At 41.3% G+C, this 19,938-nt stretch overlaps 2 protein-coding genes and 2 non-coding genes across 4 annotated transcripts; all 4 read right to left on the bottom strand.

The window, feature by feature from the left end:
- Positions 1-8,869: 8,869 nt before the first annotated feature.
- LOC117918233 lies at positions 8,870-9,904 on the bottom strand. Its single transcript, XM_034834739.1, has 2 exons — positions 9,588-9,904; positions 8,870-9,488 (listed from the first exon to the last, which is right to left on the bottom strand). The coding sequence occupies exons 1-2, from the start codon at positions 9,902-9,904 to the stop codon at positions 8,870-8,872; spliced, it is 936 nt and encodes a 311-aa protein (XP_034690630.1).
- Positions 9,905-13,514: 3,610 nt separating this feature from the next.
- Positions 13,515-13,589, bottom strand: LOC117919481. The gene has a single exon (XR_004652078.1). It is a non-coding gene; the product is annotated as a small nucleolar RNA Z155 (small nucleolar RNA).
- A 114-nt stretch (positions 13,590-13,703) lies between these two features.
- Positions 13,704-13,794, bottom strand: LOC117919480. Its single transcript, XR_004652077.1, has one exon. It is a non-coding gene; the product is annotated as a small nucleolar RNA R41 (small nucleolar RNA).
- A 2,280-nt stretch (positions 13,795-16,074) lies between these two features.
- On the bottom strand, positions 16,075-19,321 carry LOC117917888 (zinc finger protein GAI-ASSOCIATED FACTOR 1-like). Its single transcript, XM_034834347.1, has 3 exons — positions 18,923-19,321; positions 17,980-18,376; positions 16,075-17,412 (listed from the first exon to the last, which is right to left on the bottom strand). The coding sequence occupies exons 1-3, from the start codon at positions 19,137-19,139 to the stop codon at positions 16,323-16,325; spliced, it is 1,704 nt and encodes a 567-aa protein (XP_034690238.1). The 5' UTR covers positions 19,140-19,321; the 3' UTR covers positions 16,075-16,322.
- Between the last annotated feature and the right edge of the window lie 617 nt (positions 19,322-19,938).

Below are 19,938 nucleotides of genomic sequence, written 5' to 3'. Positions count from 1 at the left end.
TATATCAAATTTTAATTAATTAGTTTAATTGATCTATATTAAGGTGTGATATGGTAAAAGTTTAAATAACATTAATATAATAGTAAATATAATAGAATATGTTTAATTAAAAATAATTTTTAATTTTTTAGAAATTTTAAATATATAAATTAATAAAACTATATAAGTTAAATGGTTAGATCGATTTAATAAGATTAAGTAAACAAGTTGAATTGATCATTTTAACGAAATTAAGTAGACGACTCAAATAACATATATTTATTGAATGAATTATACAAGTTGTCATAAAATATGACACGAGCATGATTGCATTTAATCCAAACTCATTAAAATTTTTGTAATTTTTGAGTTGAGTTTAATTTTCATAACATGTGACTGTCACTTGTAAAAGAAGGATTCATGAAAGTAAAAAGTGACAATTTTGATACAATAAGATAATAAGAACAAAAAACAATATGAATTTTATCAGGTTCAACTTATATATAATGGGACAATTGTGTTTTTGACATAGTTGGAACCAAAAATTAAACTTTGATCACTTTTATAACTAATTTAATAAATGGATGTTGTTTGAGTTTGACTATTCAACTTGTTTACTTACCCATGACAAACTTACTCATATATTTGATTATGTTAAAATGACATGCTCATTTAACCAGGTAAAAGTGATTTGTTTATTTAATGATATCAAAATGAGTCATTTATCATTTAATCCATTTATGAACCGTTAATCCCATATAAAATTATTAATTTTATATATTTAAAAATTATAAAAATAAAATACTTTATTTTATTATAAGTATTGTATAATAAAAAAAAATAAATAACCAACTAATTAAAATTATAAAATCAAATTAATTAAGATTTAAAAAACTTAAAACTTAAAAGTTAAAGCAACTAAAAAGTATTTTAAAATAACATATTTATAAATTTTAAATTTTAAATAGGTTTAACTAGTTACAATCATGTTAATAGGTTAAACAAGTTAAAACAATATCATTGCGTTTAACATGTTAAAATCATGTTAATAAGTTTAATGAGTTTATTTGTGTTAATTTATATACATGTCAACTTAACATATTTATTAAATAGATCGTATTGTATTACCCATGTAATGAACTGAGTCGTGTTTATGTTAGGTCATTCTGATGCAATTATTAAATAGTCTTATTTAGGTTGAATTAAGGCATTCTAAAGGGTGCTAGAAATGCCACTTAATGTAGATGGGTAGAGTCATAGGTGTTGATGCCTTGCGTCCCAGGGATCCTTGCTGTTGCCAAATGGACGCTTGCTTTTAACCGAGGATGGTTCCTGCCTTAGCCAACCCTGCAAAAGATGTCCGAACAGGATGTTCGGACACACCCTCCGATGGTTTTGTTAGCCATTGCTCAGGGGATCAATCTGCTACCCTTTTTTTCTGAGTCAAATAGCTTACTTTCCTCTTTTCGTGAGGGTTCTTTTATAGTGTCAGAAGTTCTGCCCCCCTTTAATGGTGGGACGACTTTTTGGCTTGTCATGATGGTCCTGAGGTGATGGCAGAATCATCATCATTCTGTAGGCGGCTGTCAGAAATCGTGGGAGATGACTTGCCATCATTCTTATCATTTCGCTCTGAAAGCAGTGAAATGCGGGTTGTGACAGGTTGTCTGAGGTGACTAAGCATGACCTGCGTTTTACGGCCAATGGTCCGGACAACATATTCGAATAAGGGAGAGCATTGTCCTAGTAGAGGATTTGAGAGTGCTTGGGGGGACCCGGATAGAGAGCTGGCGTGCCATGTGTCGCATGGGGGAATGCTGTGCGGGGTTGCCACGTGTCTGGGGGGTTCCCTACAATGCCCCCTTTTTAACGGGGCGATTTTGCCCGGGCAGAATGGACGGGTTAAAAATGATACTTTTGAACCTTTGGTTGCTTTTTGGATTTAATGTGTCACGTGGTGTTGCGGAGGTGAAAAGAAAGGAGGGCATTTATGGTGAGCCGCCACTCTTGGGAATTCCTAGGCAGTATGTCGTTTCGATAGCGGTGCGGTTGAGCTTTTGGAATATCGAGGAGCTTTCTTCCTTTAATAGGGACTCCAGCCTCTGCGTTTGCATTTTTGCCTTCTGCATTCTTCTTGCTCACGCTTTGGTTTCGTCTCTCTGCTCGTTCGCGTTTGTGGCTGAGGGTCTTTTCCTAGGGCCGTTGCTAGCGGCGTTCCTGTCGTAAGGGTGCCTGTACCGCGACCTTCGTTCTCATTTGCAAGTTCGCTCCAGGTACGTTGTGTATTTTATCCATTCCTCTTGGGTTTCATACTTCTTTGATGTTTCCTTGCTTGTTGGGTGCTTTGCTTACGATTGGGGGCCGACGGTGGCGTTTAGGGTTTTTCGGGGGAGGGGGGGTTTGCTTTCGCTTTGTGCCCGTTGGGGCTTCTATTGCCCCCTGTTGCGTTTGTGGGTCACTGAACCCCAAGTGGGATAGAGTCAGGGGTTAGGCTTAGGGTTTTGGTTGTTTTAGGCCTTCTGGGCTTTTTGCTCTTGGAGTTGTAGGGCCTAGTTTCTCTTTTTGACTGTTGGCATTTCGCCATGTAGGTTCCGTCTCGGCCCCACGCTTTAACATGCCTGCGAAAAAGGATGTAGCTTCGTCTAGTGCGGCTGAGCCTAGCGGAAAGAACGCATCCGGGCTGGTATACACGGAGAAGCCTGTTGACAAGCTGAACGCGAGACAGTTTTGTGAACGTTTCTGCATTCCGAACAGTGTTTCCGTTCAGCTTGTGGACAGGGAGGCCGTATCCACCGAGAAATCTACGGACAACGCTATCTATTTTTCTAAGGAGCAATTCAATGCGGGGCTCCGGTTTCCTCTCCCGTCTCTCTTCAAAAAGTTTCTTCATTTCACTCAGATCCCTCTGGCTTATGTCCATCCCAACATAGTCCGGGTGTTGATGGGGTGCAGCATTTTGAACATGCTGTTCAACTTGGATCTTTTGCTACTGGAGGTCCTTTTTGTTTACACTATCAAGAAGGGGAAGACCGATCTCTTTAGCCTGTTTGCCCATATCCTGTCCCTCCAATTGGTGACTAATCTTCCAGATTCGAACAAGGGAGGAGCCAAAGGATATGTACTAGTCAAGGGTCTTTGGGTCAGTCTATCGGAGCAGCCGGAAAGGGAGTTTTCCCCAAATCGTTCATTGACGCTCCCGGGTAGGATAGCTTGTTGAGTTTGTCCAACGTTAGTTTTTTTGTTCTTTTAATTCCGTGTTATCAGATGACTAACCTCTTTTGGTGTGGGCAACGCAGGTACATCCAAGAGGGGTCGCCTGGTCGAGTGGGTGAAGAAAGCCTCTTTCGATCGTTTGAACAAGCTGTTCGAGATCACTGCTATTGAGAGACACTACTAGACATTGCTTTCTGTCCGGAATCTGTTGGCAGTTGTCCTGGAACCTCAGTTGTACGTTATCAACATTCTCTCCAGGTGATTGCCCAAATTTGTAGTGCCCGGGGAATATTTTGTGTTGAAGGACTTGCCCTTCTACGAAAGGGCTCGCGAGGCTGACGCGAAGGCGCACTAGGAGCGCCTTGACCAGCTAGAGGAGAAGAGGCAGGAGGGGACATTGAGGAAAGCGCCTGGTGAGAAGGGGCGCGACTCTTCCCCGGCGGCCCGTCCTCCGACCACTAAGGAAAAGAAGAAGAAGAAGAAGACGAAAAAAACCATTGCGCAGGCTCTCCGGATAGTGTCTCCAACTCTTGATCTTCCGTTTTCGTCGTGCGAGTCCGGACCCAGCCGACCATATAACCCTGCTCCGGAGCCTGAGGACACCTCCGGTTCCCCGCAGCTTGAGCCTTTCCGCTCAGGTCCTAGCTCTTCCTAGTCTCAGCCGGATTTTGTTGGCCTGAGGGTCGTGCACGAGCCGGAGGAAGTAAGAGACATGAACAACCTCAGGGTCGGGCTCTTGCGAAGACACCGCAAACGGTTGTATGATCTCATCGATCTTGAGCTTCCATCAGCTAAGAAAGTTTGCCCGGAGCAAGGTGGGGAGGATGAGGCGTCAGAGGTTCTGTTGTCGACTTCGACCCGCCCAGACGAAACGGGTCCTAGCGCAGCTACCGCGGCCCAGTCGGAGGCTACAGCGTCTAGCGTGGCCGCCATGGTTCAGGCTGACGCTCCAGGGCCTAGCTCAACGGCTGCTGCTCAATCAGATACGACTGCTTTCGGCGATGCCCTAACTGCAGTGGAGACCCGTGGGTCGGAGAGGGTTTCTGATGTGTCGATCGATGAGGCTCCAGATGAGAAGAGCAGTCCTGTTGCCGCTGTTCCTCAAAGCTGGGAAGAACTGATGGAGATGTTGAAGGGGGTGCCATGCTTCACGGATGTGGAGACGCCTTCTACAAGGATGTCTGACTTCTTCCCTCTGACCAAACGTGTCTCCGTGAACATGGGTGGTGACCCTCTTGCCTTTGTCAAGGCGCGACTTCCTTTTGGTACTCCTGAGTCCGCCGTATCCTGCATTCAACATTTACTGGAGTGGACGATCCCTGAGACTATAGAAGTGGTAATTACTTCTTTGCTATTTTTCTCTTCTTCCTTAGCAGTTGTTACTTCTTCGCATAATATTATCTTTTGTTTTGCTCAGGTTGTAGCCGACATTCGTTATATGATGCGCACACGCGAGCAGCTTTTCAAACGGTTGGAAGTGGCGGAGGCCATGCGTGCATTTATCTCCCACCATCCGGGTGGTATTGAGGAGTTGCGCTCACACTTGGAGAAGGTGGAGACCGAATTGGCTACTGCTTGGAAAGTTATGGCGGATGGGGCGGAGCAACTGAGCCGTGTTGAAGAGGAGAAGAGGGTTGTCTGGGCTGAGGCGGACACACTGAAGAAGGAAAAGGAAGCCTTGGAGGGTCAAGTCGACAAAGTGGGGTAGGAGAATCTCCAACTGAAGAAGAATATGGATGAACTCCGGGCTAGCCTTGCAGCTCAGAAGAAGGAGACAGAGACTTTTGCAGGTGAGTTTGGTGGCTCAAAAGGAGGAGATGGAGGTCGGGTTCGCCACTTAGAAGTAGGAGGTGGAGACTGAATACCAGCGGCAGGCATACGAGATGTATTTTTTCGGCTACCGCTACTGTATGAAGAAAAACGGAATCATGCATGATATTCCTTCTCTTCCCTCTGATGAGGAGGATGCGGCACCCGGGGGTCCGTCTTGCTAAGAATCCTTTTGTGCAGTCTTTATAGTTTTCTTCTTTGTTTTGTTGCATATGGGGCGGCTGATTCTGTAAAGACAATTTCTCAATCATTCATGAATATATTACATTTCTCTTGCTTTTGTTCACTCTTCCTTTCTTTTCACTGATAATATTGCCTAAGATTAGATACATTTCATGGACGGAGCAGCGGGGTTCCATCTAGTTTTTGTAGATGATAGGCTCCACTTTCACTTGTTTTGGACACAATGTAAGGGTCTTCCCAATTCGCTTGGAACTTCTCGGCTCCCATTTCAACGGTATTTTAGAAAACCTTTTTGAGGACCAGCGTTCCGATTTTGAAGACCCTGGGTCGCGCCTTGCGGTTATAGTGAGCGGTCGCCCTCTGTTGGTAGTCGGTCATCCGAATGGACACGTTCTCTCTCACCTCGTCTGCCCAGTTCAGATTCCTTCCCAGTTCCATATTTGCATCACCCTGCCGTTCTGCCTCAGTCCGGATAGTAGGTAGTCCTATTTCTGTAGGGATGACTGCATTACTGTATGCGAGTGCGAATGGAGTGTTTTCGATCGGCCGCCCGGGTGTGGTTCTATAGGTCCATAGGACGCCGGGTAGTTTCTCTACCCACTTCCCTTTGGCTTGCTCGAGCCTTTTCTTCAAGGCGGTCACCAGTGTTTTGTTTGTTGCCTCTGCTTGTCCATTGCTTTGAGGATAACTTGGTATGGAGTACAAATTCCGGATGTTGAGCTTCGAGCAAAAATTTCGAAAAGTGATGCTATCACACTGAGGGCCGTTATCCACTATAATGGCTTGAGGGATTCCAAAGCGGCAAATGATGTTCTTCCACACGAATTTGGTGACATCTTTGTCTTTGATGCTAGCATATGCTTCTGCTTCTACCCATTTACTGAAGTAATCTGTGGCGACGAGTAAGAATTTCTTCTGGGCGGTTGCGGCTGATAGAGGTCCTACTATGTCCATCCCCCATTGCACAAAAGGCCAGGGGCTAGAGATTGGCTTCAATGTCTTAGACGACGCATGCGGTATGGGGGCATGCCTCTGGCACTTGTCACACTTCTTGACATAAGTCGCCGCGTCTTTCTTCATAGTAGGCCAATAATATCCTTGCGAGTAGGCCCAGTGCGCCAAAGATCGTCCTCCGGAGTGATTGCCGCACACGCCCTCATATAACTCAGCTAACACGTATAGGGCTTGCGAGCGGTCTAGGCACTTGAGGTAGAGGCCTGTGAATGATCGCTTGTAAAGGTGCTCCCCGATTATGGTGAAATGAGTAGCTTGTAGCCGGATCTTATGCGCCTGCTTAGGTTCATCGAGTAGAGAGCTTGTCCGGAGGTACCTTGTTATGACTTCCGTCCACTCCTGGTCGTCTCCTTAGCTTTTCTCAATAGTATTGCAAGTGGATGCTTCTGTGATAAAGGGATTAGTTTGCACGTGTATGGACAATAATATGGCTTCTTTGATGGGCAGGGAAGCAGCTATCCCTGCCAGGGTGTCGGCACGTACGTAATCGGTTTGTAAAATTTTTTCAATTGTCCATTGGTCGAACCGCTGTAAGGTGTCCCTTACTTTGGTCAGATATTGCATCATGCGTTCGTCCTTGGCTTCGTATTCTTCCTGCACGTGTCTTACCACGAGTTGGGAATCACTGTAGATTCGGAGCTTAGAGACAGATAGCGCCAGGGCAAGGTCTAATCCGGATAGGATGGCTTTGTACTCTGCTTCATTGTTCGACGCGGGGAATTCCAATTGGATAGCTTGCTTCAGCTGTTCCCCCATTGGGGATTGCAACAGAAGCCCTACTCCGGATCCTGATGATCGAGAGGCTCCATCAACCCGCAAGGTACACAATCTTTCTTTGCATGGTTCTTTGTCTTGAGCAGGTTTTTGAGAGTATTCTACCACAAAGTCAGCCATTACCTACCATTTCATGGACAATCTCGGTTGGTATTTAATCCCATACTCGCTCAACTCTATGGCCCATTGAAGCATTCTTCTGGTCAGGTCCGACTTGTGCAGGATGTTGCGAAGGGGTTGGTCGGTGAGTACGACCACCGGGTGGGCTTGGAAGTAAGGGCGAAGTTTTTGGGCGACACTTCGAAGGGCTAAAGCCCTTTGCTCCATCTTTGAGTACCTTGTTTCTACGTCAGCCAATGCCTTGCTAACATAATAAATAGGTTTCTGCTCCCTGTGCACGGGGCAGCGGAACAGAACAGTGCTAATTGCCTACTCTGACACAGCCAGATACATATACAATTTTTCTCCAAGGAGGGGGCTGCTCAGAATGGGTGGTTGCGTGAGGTAGTGTTTGATTTTCTCGAAAGTGCTTTGGCAGCTGTCCGTCCATCCAGTTGTACCGATTTTTCATATTGCCAAGAAGAAGGGTCGTAATTCATTAGTGAATTGGGCTATGAAGTGTCCTAGTGCGACAAACTTGCCTATGAGGCGCTGTAATTCCTTTTTGCTCCCGGGGGTGGTGTTTCCATGACTGCCTTAACTTGATCCGAGCGACCTCTATCCCTCTTTAGCTGACCATGAATCCTAGGAATTTCCCAGTACTTACGCCAAAAACGCATTTGGATGGATTCAGTTTTATGTCGTACTTCCTTAGTAGGTGAAAGACTTCCTGCAAATGAAACGCATGTTCACCTCGGGTTTTACTTTTAACCACTATATCATCAATGTACACCTCCACTGTGCGGCCAACCAGAGGTTTGAAGATTTTCGTCATCAGTCTCTGATAGGTGACACCAACATTTTTTAGTCCGAATGACATGACTTTATAACAATAAAGCTCATGCGGTGTTATAAAGGCTGTATTTTCCTCGTTGGCCGGGGTCATGGGGATTTGGTGGTATCCGGAGAAGGTGTCCAAGAAGGAGAACATTCCTTGTCCGGCGGTGGAGTCTACGATCTGGTCTATCCGCGGCAGAGGGAAACTGTCTTTTGGGCATGCATTGTTGAGGTTGGTGTAATTGACGCACACCCGCCATTTTCCTTCATTTTTAGGGACCACTACTACATTTGCCAACCAGTCCGGATACTCCACTTTTCTAATAAATCTGGCTTCCAATAATTTGTCAATCTCGTCCCGGATAATTTTTTGTTTGTCTGGGTGAAAACACCTAACTTTCTGCCGGACAGGTCTTGCGGACGGCAAGACGTCAAGCCTATGGGAGGCGATTGAGGGGTGGATTCCCTTCATGTCAGAATGCGCCCATGCAAAGATGTCGTGACTTTGTCGGAGAGTGTCTTGGATGTCCCGTGCCTCCTCGGGTGTCAAGAGGGAGCTGATGTGTGTGAGGTGAGTGCTTTCTTCTGAGATCTGGATTGTCCGCAAGGGGTCTGCTGCCGGGGGATCTTTGTCCGCCAGATTCAGTAATTGCTATTAGTCAGATGCATTGAAGGGTTCGGGGAAGGGCTCACCCTCTTTGCTTGACCCAACCTCTCGCGCTATCTGATAGCATTGGCGAGCGGCCAACTGGCTATCGTATAGATTGATTTGCCCATCTTCAGTGAGAAAGCTTACCATTTGATGGTACGTAGAAGGGATGACTTTCATATAGTGCATCCACGTGCGGCCCAAGATAGCATTGAAGGGGGACAAATCTTGTACCATCGAAAACTACACATTGAGAGTGATTGGACCTGCTTGGACCGGCAACACAATGTCTCATAGGAAGGTAGTTGCCGCTCCATTGAATCCGGACAAGATCTGCCGAGGATTTTCAAGGCCGGATAGATCGTGTCCCATCTGACTAACTACTGACGCCTGTAAAAGATCGGTCGAACTGTCTGGGTCGACTAGGATACGTCTCACATCAAAGTCTCCCATCCCCAGGGATAGGATGAGGGCGTCACGGTGTGGTTGTAGTATTCGTGTGGAATCTATTGGGGGGAAAACGATTGTCCCATCTATGGGTCGGGGGCCCCCACCAGTTATCCCGAGCCGGATGGAATTGACGCGCTTACGCACCGATGCTGCTCGCAACAACCTCTGCCTCTTTTGTTTGGAGTTGTACTCCTCGTCCAGTTGTCCTCCGTAGATGTAATTAATGACGGCTTTGGGGGCGACTGGGGTCTTGGAGGTCCCAGAGTTGCGGTTTCGGGGAGTATATCCAACTCTGGCTTCTGAGAGGAGGTATTGCTTCAAATGACCTGCTTTTATGAGTCTTTCTACCAAATAATGGAGGCTCCTACATTGCTCCGTAGTGTGACCATGCTCTTTATGGTAAGCACACTTCTTGTTATGGTCTCTCTTGGATGGGTTCGTTCTGATGGGTCCGGGCCACCTGAAGTCGGATAGGTCTTAGATCATAAGGAGGAACTTTTCATACGATATGGAAAGGGGCGTGAGTGGTGGCAGTTTTGGACGACTTTGCTCCTCCTACCTTTGACCAGACGGCCTTAGCCGATCCGGAAGTTTGGAACTCCTTTCCGCGTCGCTTCTAGAAGTCTGTTCGGCAACCAAAATTTGTTGGGTGGTCGCACGCACATCATCTTCCAGCATTGAGTATTTGCTCGCGCGTTGGAACAAGTCATCCATTGTCATGGGAGGCTTCTTAGCGAGTGATTCAAAGAATGGAATGCCTGGGCATAAGCTTCTTTTGAAGATTTGGAGGACAACATCCATGCTATAAGCCTCCACTTGTAACACAACCTGACCAAACCGTTTCACGAATGCTCTTAAAGACTTATTCTCTTGCATTTTTATGTTTTACAAGGTGTTGATGTTCTGTTTATGCCGAGTGGAGCATAGGTATTGCCCCACAAAAGCTTCCGATAGGTCCCTGAAGTTATCAATAGAGTTTGGGGGTAGTCAGTGAAACCATGAGAGAGCTTGACCTTGTAGGCTAGCGGGGAACACCTTGCATAGCAACACGTCATTTCCTATGTCGAGAGTCATGAGCTGTCGATAATGCATGATATGGTTGAAGGGGTCGCTAGACCCATCATACGCGGAAAATTTTGGCATGAGGAATCCCCTTGGGGGGTCGTAATGAATAATATGTGAGCAAAAAGGCGTGGAGAGCATGTCATCCAGTCTTTCGCTAATGAAGTCAGAGGTGGTTCATTTGAAGAGTTCCTTCTGGCTTGTTGTACCGCTTGATGCGGGAGGTTGTTCTGAATAATGGGTACGACCGGGGGGTCAGAGTACGTTTCCCAGGTTGTGGCCACTGGCGGCCTTGTCCTTCCAGGCTCCTGTGGGCCTAGCCTTGTGCGCATCGCGTCCGACAACTGGGGTCTTTTATCACGTTGTCTCTTTGATGAGAGACAGGTAGAGTCTGAGCTTTCATCTTGAGGAGCTCAGTACATGGGCGTGGGTCGTTCCTAAGATCGATTATTGCGCACATCAGGGATGACCCCCGCAGTCTCAGGATATATCGATTTTGGATCAAGCCTCGAGTTTGCCCCCTGGTCTCTTGAGTGTTGGTCACGAGAAGACCCCGATGACGAAGCCTGGATACATAACATAGCGTTTTTTTTCTCTCAGTTTGGTTGTTTCTTAGAGGAGAGCCTGCATTTGTCGCTTGCTCTCCAACTGTCGCCTTTCCATGGCTTCACGCCATTTGAAAATAGCTTTCGTCTCCTCTAGCTGACGAGCGGCTCCTAGAAGATGTGGACATCTTCGCCGTTGATGAAGCAAGGGTTCCCACAGACGACGCCAATGTTGATGCCTTGCGTCCTAGGGATCCTCGCGGCTGCCAAATGGACGCTTGCTTTCAACTGAGGATGGTTTCTGCCTCAGCCAACCCTACAAAAGATGTCCGGATAGGATGTCCGGACACACCGTCCGATGGTTTTGTTAGCCATTGCTCAGGGGATCAATCTGCTACCATTTTTTCTGAGTCAGATAGCTTACCTTCCTCTTTTCGTGAGGATCCTTTTGTAGTGTCAGAAGTTTTGCCCCTCTTTAATGGTGGGACGACTTTTTGGCTTGTTATGATGACCCTGAGGTGATGACAGAATCATCATCATTTTGCAGGCGGCTGTTAAAAATCGTGGGAGATGACTTGCCATCATTCCTGTCCTTTCGCTTTGCAGGCGGCGAAATGTGGGTTGTGACAGGCTGTCTGAGTTGACTCAGCATGATCTGCATTTTACGGCCAATGGTCCAAACAACGTATCCGAATAAGGGAGAGCATCATCCGGGTAGAGGATTTGAGAGTGCCTGGGGGGACCCAGATAGAGAGCTGGCGTGCCACGTGTCACATGGGGGAATGCTGTGCGGGGTTACCACGTGGACGTCTGGGGGTTCCCTACAATAGGGAGAAGATGATGCATAAGGACAAGAAGATGGCCATCGACACATTCCATTCTATCTGATGTTGTCATAAGGGAATTAAGGAATAACCTAAAAAAGAACAATTGTCGATCCACTTAACAACCATGTGAAAACGAATGGGAGACAAAAGTAGACCATATAAGTTATATTACAATATTGACTTCTTATAATGGAATAAGTTGCTAGGGAAATCAATAAAAGAACACAAATTAAAGACTTGGATATTGAAAATGTCTCAATTTAGACATCAAGGCATTGCATGCAATAGGATAATACCTAGGAATTAAAGTTGAGGTCAAATATGACCGCTTCATTTTTCTTCCTTTTTTTTTAGTAAAGACCTTATCTAATTTCTTTGAAAGGAATTGTGACTTTGTGAACACCAAAATAATTAACACCTTACATTAAGATCTTCTTGGAAAATAATTCATACCTTATGGAGCTTTCAAGAAAGTAGAGTGTAGATCCTATTCATGTCCCTTTGTTGCAAGGGCCATTTACTCCTTTTTATTGGCTCTTAAATTGCTAGAGGCTCCTTAGATCCGCTTCTCTTCCAACTTATGACTCCTCAAGGGTAGCATTCATGGCAATCATCACTGGTTTCTCTTGATTTTTCTTTGTTCTTGGTATTGTTTAATAGATGTTGATTGTCGTTCTTCCCCATCCAAGAATCTCCTTATGCTCTAAGTAGGAGAGTTAGAGTGAGTATGCCAATTCGATTGTTCAAATTTTACCTTTTATACCTTCCTTCATATTTTCAAAAGCCTAGACTTGTTCTACTGGATCTTCTTTAATCCCATTTAAGGAGAAAAGCTTCTTAAATAAAGACTTTTTCTCTCTCTTTCTTTTCTTTCTCCCCCCACCTTTTTATCATATTGTTGATTGAAAGAGGATAAACACTATCCATCGAGTAAAGATTGGGCGTGCCACAGTGATTCACGTAGTTTATGGCCTCTTCAAGAGTTGCGAGTCATTATTGCACTGCAGGCTGTTTCTTGGCTTCCCATGTGTGATTTACACTTCTTATTGCTCCCATACATCCTTGAACATAATGAATCAAGTATGAATGGATCATTTAGTTAAGCGATTCAAGTGTTCGATTGGTTCCGTTCACTTATCCCCTCACCCCATTGTTCATTACTAGGTAGAGTGGTAAAGCTACAGGGTGTTCAGCTCTATAGACGTGTGTTTGCCCCCAACAACCTAATGGTTGTTCTCTTTTTAGGGACGAGTGCTTGGTTGTTTGAGTTTCCTTTTCCTCAACCAATTCGATCGTGCCAATCTGTCTAACATTTTGTCAGATGAATTGAAGGTAAGATAGATCTGACTTTTGAGTTCCACTGGCATAAGATCAACCATGGGGATATTCTACCCTTTCCCATGTGGGCAAGAAATGACCACTGAAATAATAAATCAAGAACATCGGAAGAAGAAATATAAATCAAGAACTAAAGAAGTTCAAGAATCCAATTAAAACAAAAAAAAAAACCTTAAAATCGATACAAAAGAACAATTTTCAGAGAGAAATTCTGAAAAACCAGAAGATAAATTAAATAGAGAGAACTCCTGGTTTTTCACATTTTCCTTCCTTTCCGACGAAGATACATCAGAAGAAGAAATATAAATCAAGAACTAAAGAAGTTCAAGAATCCAATTAAAACAAAAAAAACCTTAAAATCGATACAAAAGAACAATTTTCAGAGAGAAATTCTGAAAAAACAGAAGATAAATAGAGAGAATTCCTGGTTTTTCACATTTTCCTTCCTTCCCGACGAAGATACATCAGAAGAAGAAATATAAATCAAGAATCCAATTAAAACAAAAAAACCTTAAAATCGATACAAAAGAACAATTTTCAGAGAGAAATTCTGAAAAAACAGAAGATAAATAGAGAGAACCTCCTGGTTTTTCACATTTTCCTTCCTTTCCGACGAAGATTTCTGCATCGAACACAATTTTTCAAGAGGAGAAATACTTTAAAGAAAAGGATCAGCGATGAAAAACCAAAAAAAAACAAAAATGAAAATGATAGCATCGATCAGATAATTGTAGTCTGATTTATTAAGTCGACATCATGGTTTCCGCATTCGATATCATCATTTCAATGCTCTGGAAAACATCTATTGAAATAAAACCTAAAAAGAAAATCTTCGGAAGAAAAATATAACCAGAAAACAATAAGGAAAAAACAAAAAAAAAAAGAAGAAGAAAAGAGAAAGAACAGAGGCTCAGAAGGATCCATTGGTGTTTTATAATCATAAGGGATAGATTCCCTCAGAAAATAGGTAGATTTTCAACATCACAGCCCCCATTATCAATCCTCAACAATCAAACACAAAGATATATCAACGTACATACCATAGAGACTGAGAGCTAGAGAGGCATAGAGCTATTTACAGAGAGGCACAGAAGTAAATCTTCTTTAGAGCTATATACAGAGAGTTGCGTTTGAGCCATGTATATATAGTATAGTGGAAACCACTGAGAATTAGGGTTAGGGTTTCTTGTCTGCGCATTCCCAATGGGTGTGCTGAATTACGAAACTGGCCCTTAATGAAGGCTCACAGCAGTAAAAAACGACGCGACGCCGTCACGCCGTTTTCGTTGATATAGTATATAGAATAGCAAAGCCTACGTGTCTTGTGGTCTTAAACGTTGAGCATTGTCTTTTATTTCTAATTTTTAAAAATAAATTGAAATTAAGAATTATTTTTAAAGAATATAGTATAAATTATTTCCACTATTTTTTTAAAAATAAAATAAAATTGAATATGATATCTTTTTTTTTTCTCGATGCTCTAATATAAATACAAAAAAATATAAAAAAAAATCTTGGAATATGATTTTCATTCAAATTATATGTGCTTTTTTTTTCTCTCTCTCTAAATTTCTTTAAAAATTTTTATCAAGTAAATAAATTTCAAATTAAATTATATTTAATACATGAATTTTATTAAATTTAAAAAATAATTTGAAATTCAAAAACCCATTTAACTAGTAAAACAAAATTAAATTGAATAATATTGAAAAATCATAACTCAAAATTTATTTTAAATGACTTGATTTGTTTATTTTTTTACATATATCATATTTTTATAAATTTTTTAATTAGTCAAATAAATTTCAAATTTAGCAAGACTCAATGTTTTTTTTCTTGGAGGAATGAGGATGTAGAAACAATATCTATATTGAATTAGAGAAATGAATTTTAATTGTCAAGATAATCTGATCAAATTGATTGATTAATTGAATTTTGAGAATTTTTTTTTATAAAAATTATCTTGAATGACTATTGCATTTCTAGGTAGATTTATTAAAATTTTAAAATTAGATTTAATGAAATTGAATAGTTGCATTGTATGAATAATTGGAAGATAATTTAAAATGAATTGCATATATGCTTTAAATTGATCTCTTGGATTAAATGACTTAATTTGAAGAAAAATTGGGTCTAGACTTAAAGTTAAATAAAAAATTAGTTTAGATGAGAATTTAAGTTTTTAATCTAATTTGATGAAAAATAGATCTTATCACTATATAAATTATTTTCTAAAAAATCCTAACTCTGAGAGTTTATTTTCTTTATTAATTTTCTCTTTGTTTTACATTTTATTGTTCTTCTCCGTTTGAAATTATTGTTACTTTTATTTTTCATCGCGAATTGCCAACCTAATTTTACTTGGTCACAATAATTTATTTTCTCTATATTCAAGCCTTAATTGCCAAGAATAATCAATCCGAGTGGATAAGACCTAAAAACCACTATACTACGATAATTTGTACTAAAACAAATTTTGATCAAATATACTCTACTCTAAAATAATGAATGGGGTTATAAATTGTATTTTGATGTAATAAATGATGAAAAAGCCTAACCTAGTCATTCCACCAAGATGGGAAAAATCAGATTTTTCTGGGCATTGTATCCTCTACACCTTTCGCACTTCAACTTAAGGAACACCAACCACAACATCTTATATTTATCTCTTTACAAAGGGATTTAATAATCTTTGCAAGAAAATTATCAAGAATTCACTGCCATATATGAGAAGGGAAAAGAATTAATATTTTTTTCAAAACGTAAAAATAAAATTGTTTTCATGTGATTCTTGTTAAAATGTTTCTTTTTCAGTCATCTTTATGTGTTCCATTGTATCATAAGATGGATAGATCAACATGAGTTATGATTAAAAGCCTTTAAAGAAAGATTGTTGATTGAAAGATTGAAGGTGTTCGTAAGAGAGGAGGTGGTGGTGTTACCAATATTAGTGCATGGTACAAGAGACATGAGTTTCTTAAGAACTACAAGATGGGTTGACTTATGGCAAGAATGAGAGTGAAAATGCAAAGAAAATTAATGAAGAAAAGGCTTCAAGAGGATGTTGATGAAGAGATTAAAGATAGACCGGTGTGTTTATTAATATATTCGGATTGTATTTTAGAATGAAGATACGAATAAAAAATTCATAAGTATGTAAATTAAATCTTAATCTCACTAGAATTTTGATTCATCTTTTCGATACAATATTACGATTCAACTTCGTTTCCATCTTATTTCATTCCTACTTCTACTAAAAAACATTCCCTAAAAATGCATGAAATCACAATCACCGAAGGTAAATTTTTCAACAAAATGCAGTCACTAACATGTTTATTCAAGGTTATACATTGGGAGCTAAGCTACCTCATTAGATCATGATGAATAAGAACCACTTAGGTTGGAAATATAGGGCTGATGTCATTGGACCTGGGCCTGAACAAACCCTTGGCCCATCAATATCATGGCCCAGCTCCTTACCAAGAAATTTTTTGGGTTCTTTCATGGACTCAATGCTCCATGCTACTCATAAATCCCATATGGGCCTTGTTCAATAGCTGGTTCCCCATGTGAGAGCTGTCGCTGGAAAGTAGTCATCGCTTGCATTCTGTGCTGACTCATTGCCTCCAACTCCAGCCTCTGCTGCTGCTCTTGTAAATTCACTGGCCTAGATCCTCCAACCCCCAATAAATCGAGCGTTGTCACATCGTTGCCTCCACCATTCCCTCCGAACCTGGATGGGCCTGTGGCACTCCGGGCCATCACTGTTCTGCCCTGTGCAAGGCTAGAAGTACTACTACTATCCTCATTTTCCATGTTCTTCAAGAATGGAGAGTTTTGATCACCACCTATGAACACATTACCAAACATGCCGATATCATTGTTCATTGATGCCGATCCGGAAACAGTTTCAAACAATGGTGTGATTTCTTGGGGGCCCTTTTGCAAGAACTGGCTCGGGAGGCCTCCACCATTAATCCCAACTAGAGGTGACTGATCAGGCTGAGATTGGAAGTGATGATCATATGAGTTGGTTTGCTGCTGAATTGTGACATAAGGGGATGGTCGAATCGGAGAAAGCTGATCTGGTCCTGCCATGCTACTAACAAAGCTCTTCTGCATCATGGGGGAGTTGATACTGTTGCTTGCAGTTGCACCCATCTGGGCTGCTTTCTGCAGCAAGGCGGTGGCGGACATGTTGGCTGAACCTGATAGTTGATTGCCATTTTTACCGTCTTGGAGGTAGTTGAAGCCGGATGAGCTGTTAGAGCTTAGCTGAAGGCCAGAAGAGGAGGAAGATATGCTTCTTGGGCCACCAAAGAGGGTGCCTGAACTGCTTGAGAACATGCCTCCTGACATGTTTGGGGACTTGAAGGGCATGGGCACCAGGTCTTGAGGGAGGGATTTGAGTGGGTTTTTGGGGTCATAGCTGTTGAATTCGGATATCCCAACTGATGGGCTGGAGTTGCTGTTCAAGGGCATGGAGGACATGAGCTCAGGCATTTGGCTTTGTAAGTTCGATCCCATGTTAGCCATTAGTCCCTGGTTTACTTTGTTGTTTTCTTCAGCCAATGCATCACAGAAAGCCCTGTGGGTGATAAAGCTGTCTCTTCTGCACAAAAATGAAGCAGTAAAGTTTAATTCATTAGGTTAGGATGAGGGCAAGGGAGAGAGATTTGAAGAAAGAGCAAAATATATCAAAAGGTATATGCAAAAGAGTCTATCAGTTTGTGGGCCATTTCAATTCTGCAATAATGCATATTGTAATGCCACTTTTCAGCAGTTCTGAAGATTTGCTTATCTGACCAGAAATAGAATGTAGATTCTCTTGTTTTTTCACAAAACTTTACATCACTGAGTATGTTGGAGGAGTGATTCAAGGAACAATCTGAAAATAAAACAATTTCCTAATGAAAAACCCTAGCCAAAACCCGAAAAAACAGCTCATAAACAACACAAAAACAAACCTATGTCGATTTTCCCAATAAACAAACATGGGTGACAGGCCCTAGAAACTTAGGGATTGATTAAAATGATGCGTTTATATGTACTTAAACTACCATTTGACACACCATATTCAAACATAATTTACTAATTCGTGATTCGATATCATTCATGCAGATCCAATTTATATGTATATACATATTTTTTTAAAAGTAGAAGGAGATTGGTATCGAACCTGGAGAAGATGGTACCACAGTCACATTTGTATTCCCTAGTACCACAGGTCTTTGAATGAGCCTTCCAGTCGGATTGAACGGCATACTTCTTGGAGCACTTGTCACATTTCCATTTTTTCTCTCCATGCTTCCTGCTGTAATGCTTCTTGATTCCTGTAAGATCTCCTAGCGCTCGAGCCGGGTTGTGGTGGACACACGATGGCTCGGGGCATATGTAGACTCTTTTCCTGATCTCGTTGCTTGTTCTTTGCCTCAGCTTCCATGGCAGATTATGACCTCTCCGATGCAACTGAAGGTTTTGGTCCCTTTGGAACCCCTTGTTGCATATCTCACATACAAATCTGTTTGTTGCCATCAGTGTTGTGGGTGATAAAGCAATAACTTCAGCATTGGGGTCTGATTCACATAAAATTGAATAATTAGAAGCATCTTCCTGAGATTATATAGATCATGAAATATGACCAGAAGAGGATTCAAAAAAGAATGAAGAGTGGAATTCAGTAATATTCTATGAATTGTGAGTATGTTAACTAATCAGGATCACTCTCCATATCTGAAACAGTTTGAAACAAAAAGAGAGAGAAGAAAAGTGAGATCCAGCCAACAGTCACCAGCAATTATTGCAATCTCAATCCAATAATTGAACTCTCCAAAAAGAAAACATTCTTTTCAAAAACCCCATCAACTTTACTTCTCTTTTTCTAAAGGAAAAGAGAGGAAATAAGTTGAAAAAAATCCATCTTCCTAATTTAGCGGTTGTTCTGAATCAAATCAATGTTTACCAACCAGACATGACATGCAGACTTAATAATCGTAATCACAAACCTGCATACTGTTTTGAAAATAATCAAAATTGACAGAAAAGTAATTCATTAAAACCAGAGATTTTTGGTACTAGAAAAAAGAAAAACATAATTGAGTTCATGGGGCGCTTGGATTTGCCTGGAGTTCCTGGTAGATTTCTTTTCTTCTTAATGGGTTGTTGTTGCTGCTGCTGGGATGAGCTTGAGCCATTGCTGTTAGTTACAGTACTTGAATTAGGCCCCAAGCCTGAGCCATGGAGGTGATTTTGAGGCTGTTGCTGCTGCTGCTTTTGCTGAACTTCTTCTCCAGTGTTTCCTGAAGAGAAGCTCCCATCATCTCCTGTGATATTTGACATTTGGGAGTGTTTGTCTTTTTTTCCTTTTCAAACTCTATTAGGTTTCTGTCCTCCTTGTCGTGGGTGACCACCAAAAGGAGGGGTTTGTTTTTTGGTGAACACAAAATCAGGAATCTGCTCTCACTGGAGGAAGACAAAAACCAGGGAATTCTCCTTCATTTCTGGGGGAGAAGAGAAACTATTGTTGCCAGGAGAACAGCATTGGAACTTGGTCTTCTTTGGCTTTATATTATATATGTATGAATACACCTACAATGGTCATTAGAGACAACTGCTTGGCATATGCCCCTAGCTTTGTTGGCTACTGAATATAATAATTGCTATTCATTTTTTTCTATGTATTTGAAAATTTTGGGTATGTTGTGTTCATTTTTATTTTTCAACTCTTTTTTCTAAAATTAAAATTACAAATATAAATAATATTTTGAATATTGTAAGTTTTTTTACTTTTATCTTTAGTAAAAATAAAAGTATATCCAAACAAATACCTTAACTATCGTTTATGATGCACTAAGCCTATAATTATAGTTCTTTTCAAAATCAAGGAGTGAAAAAAATAATAAAATTAATTTTCTAAAAATATGTTAATTATAATAAATTTTTGTACATTTTAAAACTTTATTATTATTATTATTATTATTTTATTTTATTTTTTTTGTTTTTACACATATACCTAGGTGTGTATTGTTTGAAGAGTCCAAAGACAACACATCTCAATAAATGTAATAATGATAAAATAAAGACCATAATTTAATAGTTGGTAATTAATGAACTTAATTTTTTCATAGTGGGTCCAACT

This window comes from Vitis riparia, chromosome 7 (assembly GCF_004353265.1).
Source record: "Vitis riparia cultivar Riparia Gloire de Montpellier isolate 1030 chromosome 7, EGFV_Vit.rip_1.0, whole genome shotgun sequence".
Classification (NCBI taxonomy): domain Eukaryota; kingdom Viridiplantae; phylum Streptophyta; class Magnoliopsida; order Vitales; family Vitaceae; genus Vitis; species Vitis riparia.
The sequence above is the reverse complement of the archived record's forward strand: the minus strand, read 5'-3'. Positions and strand labels throughout refer to the sequence as shown.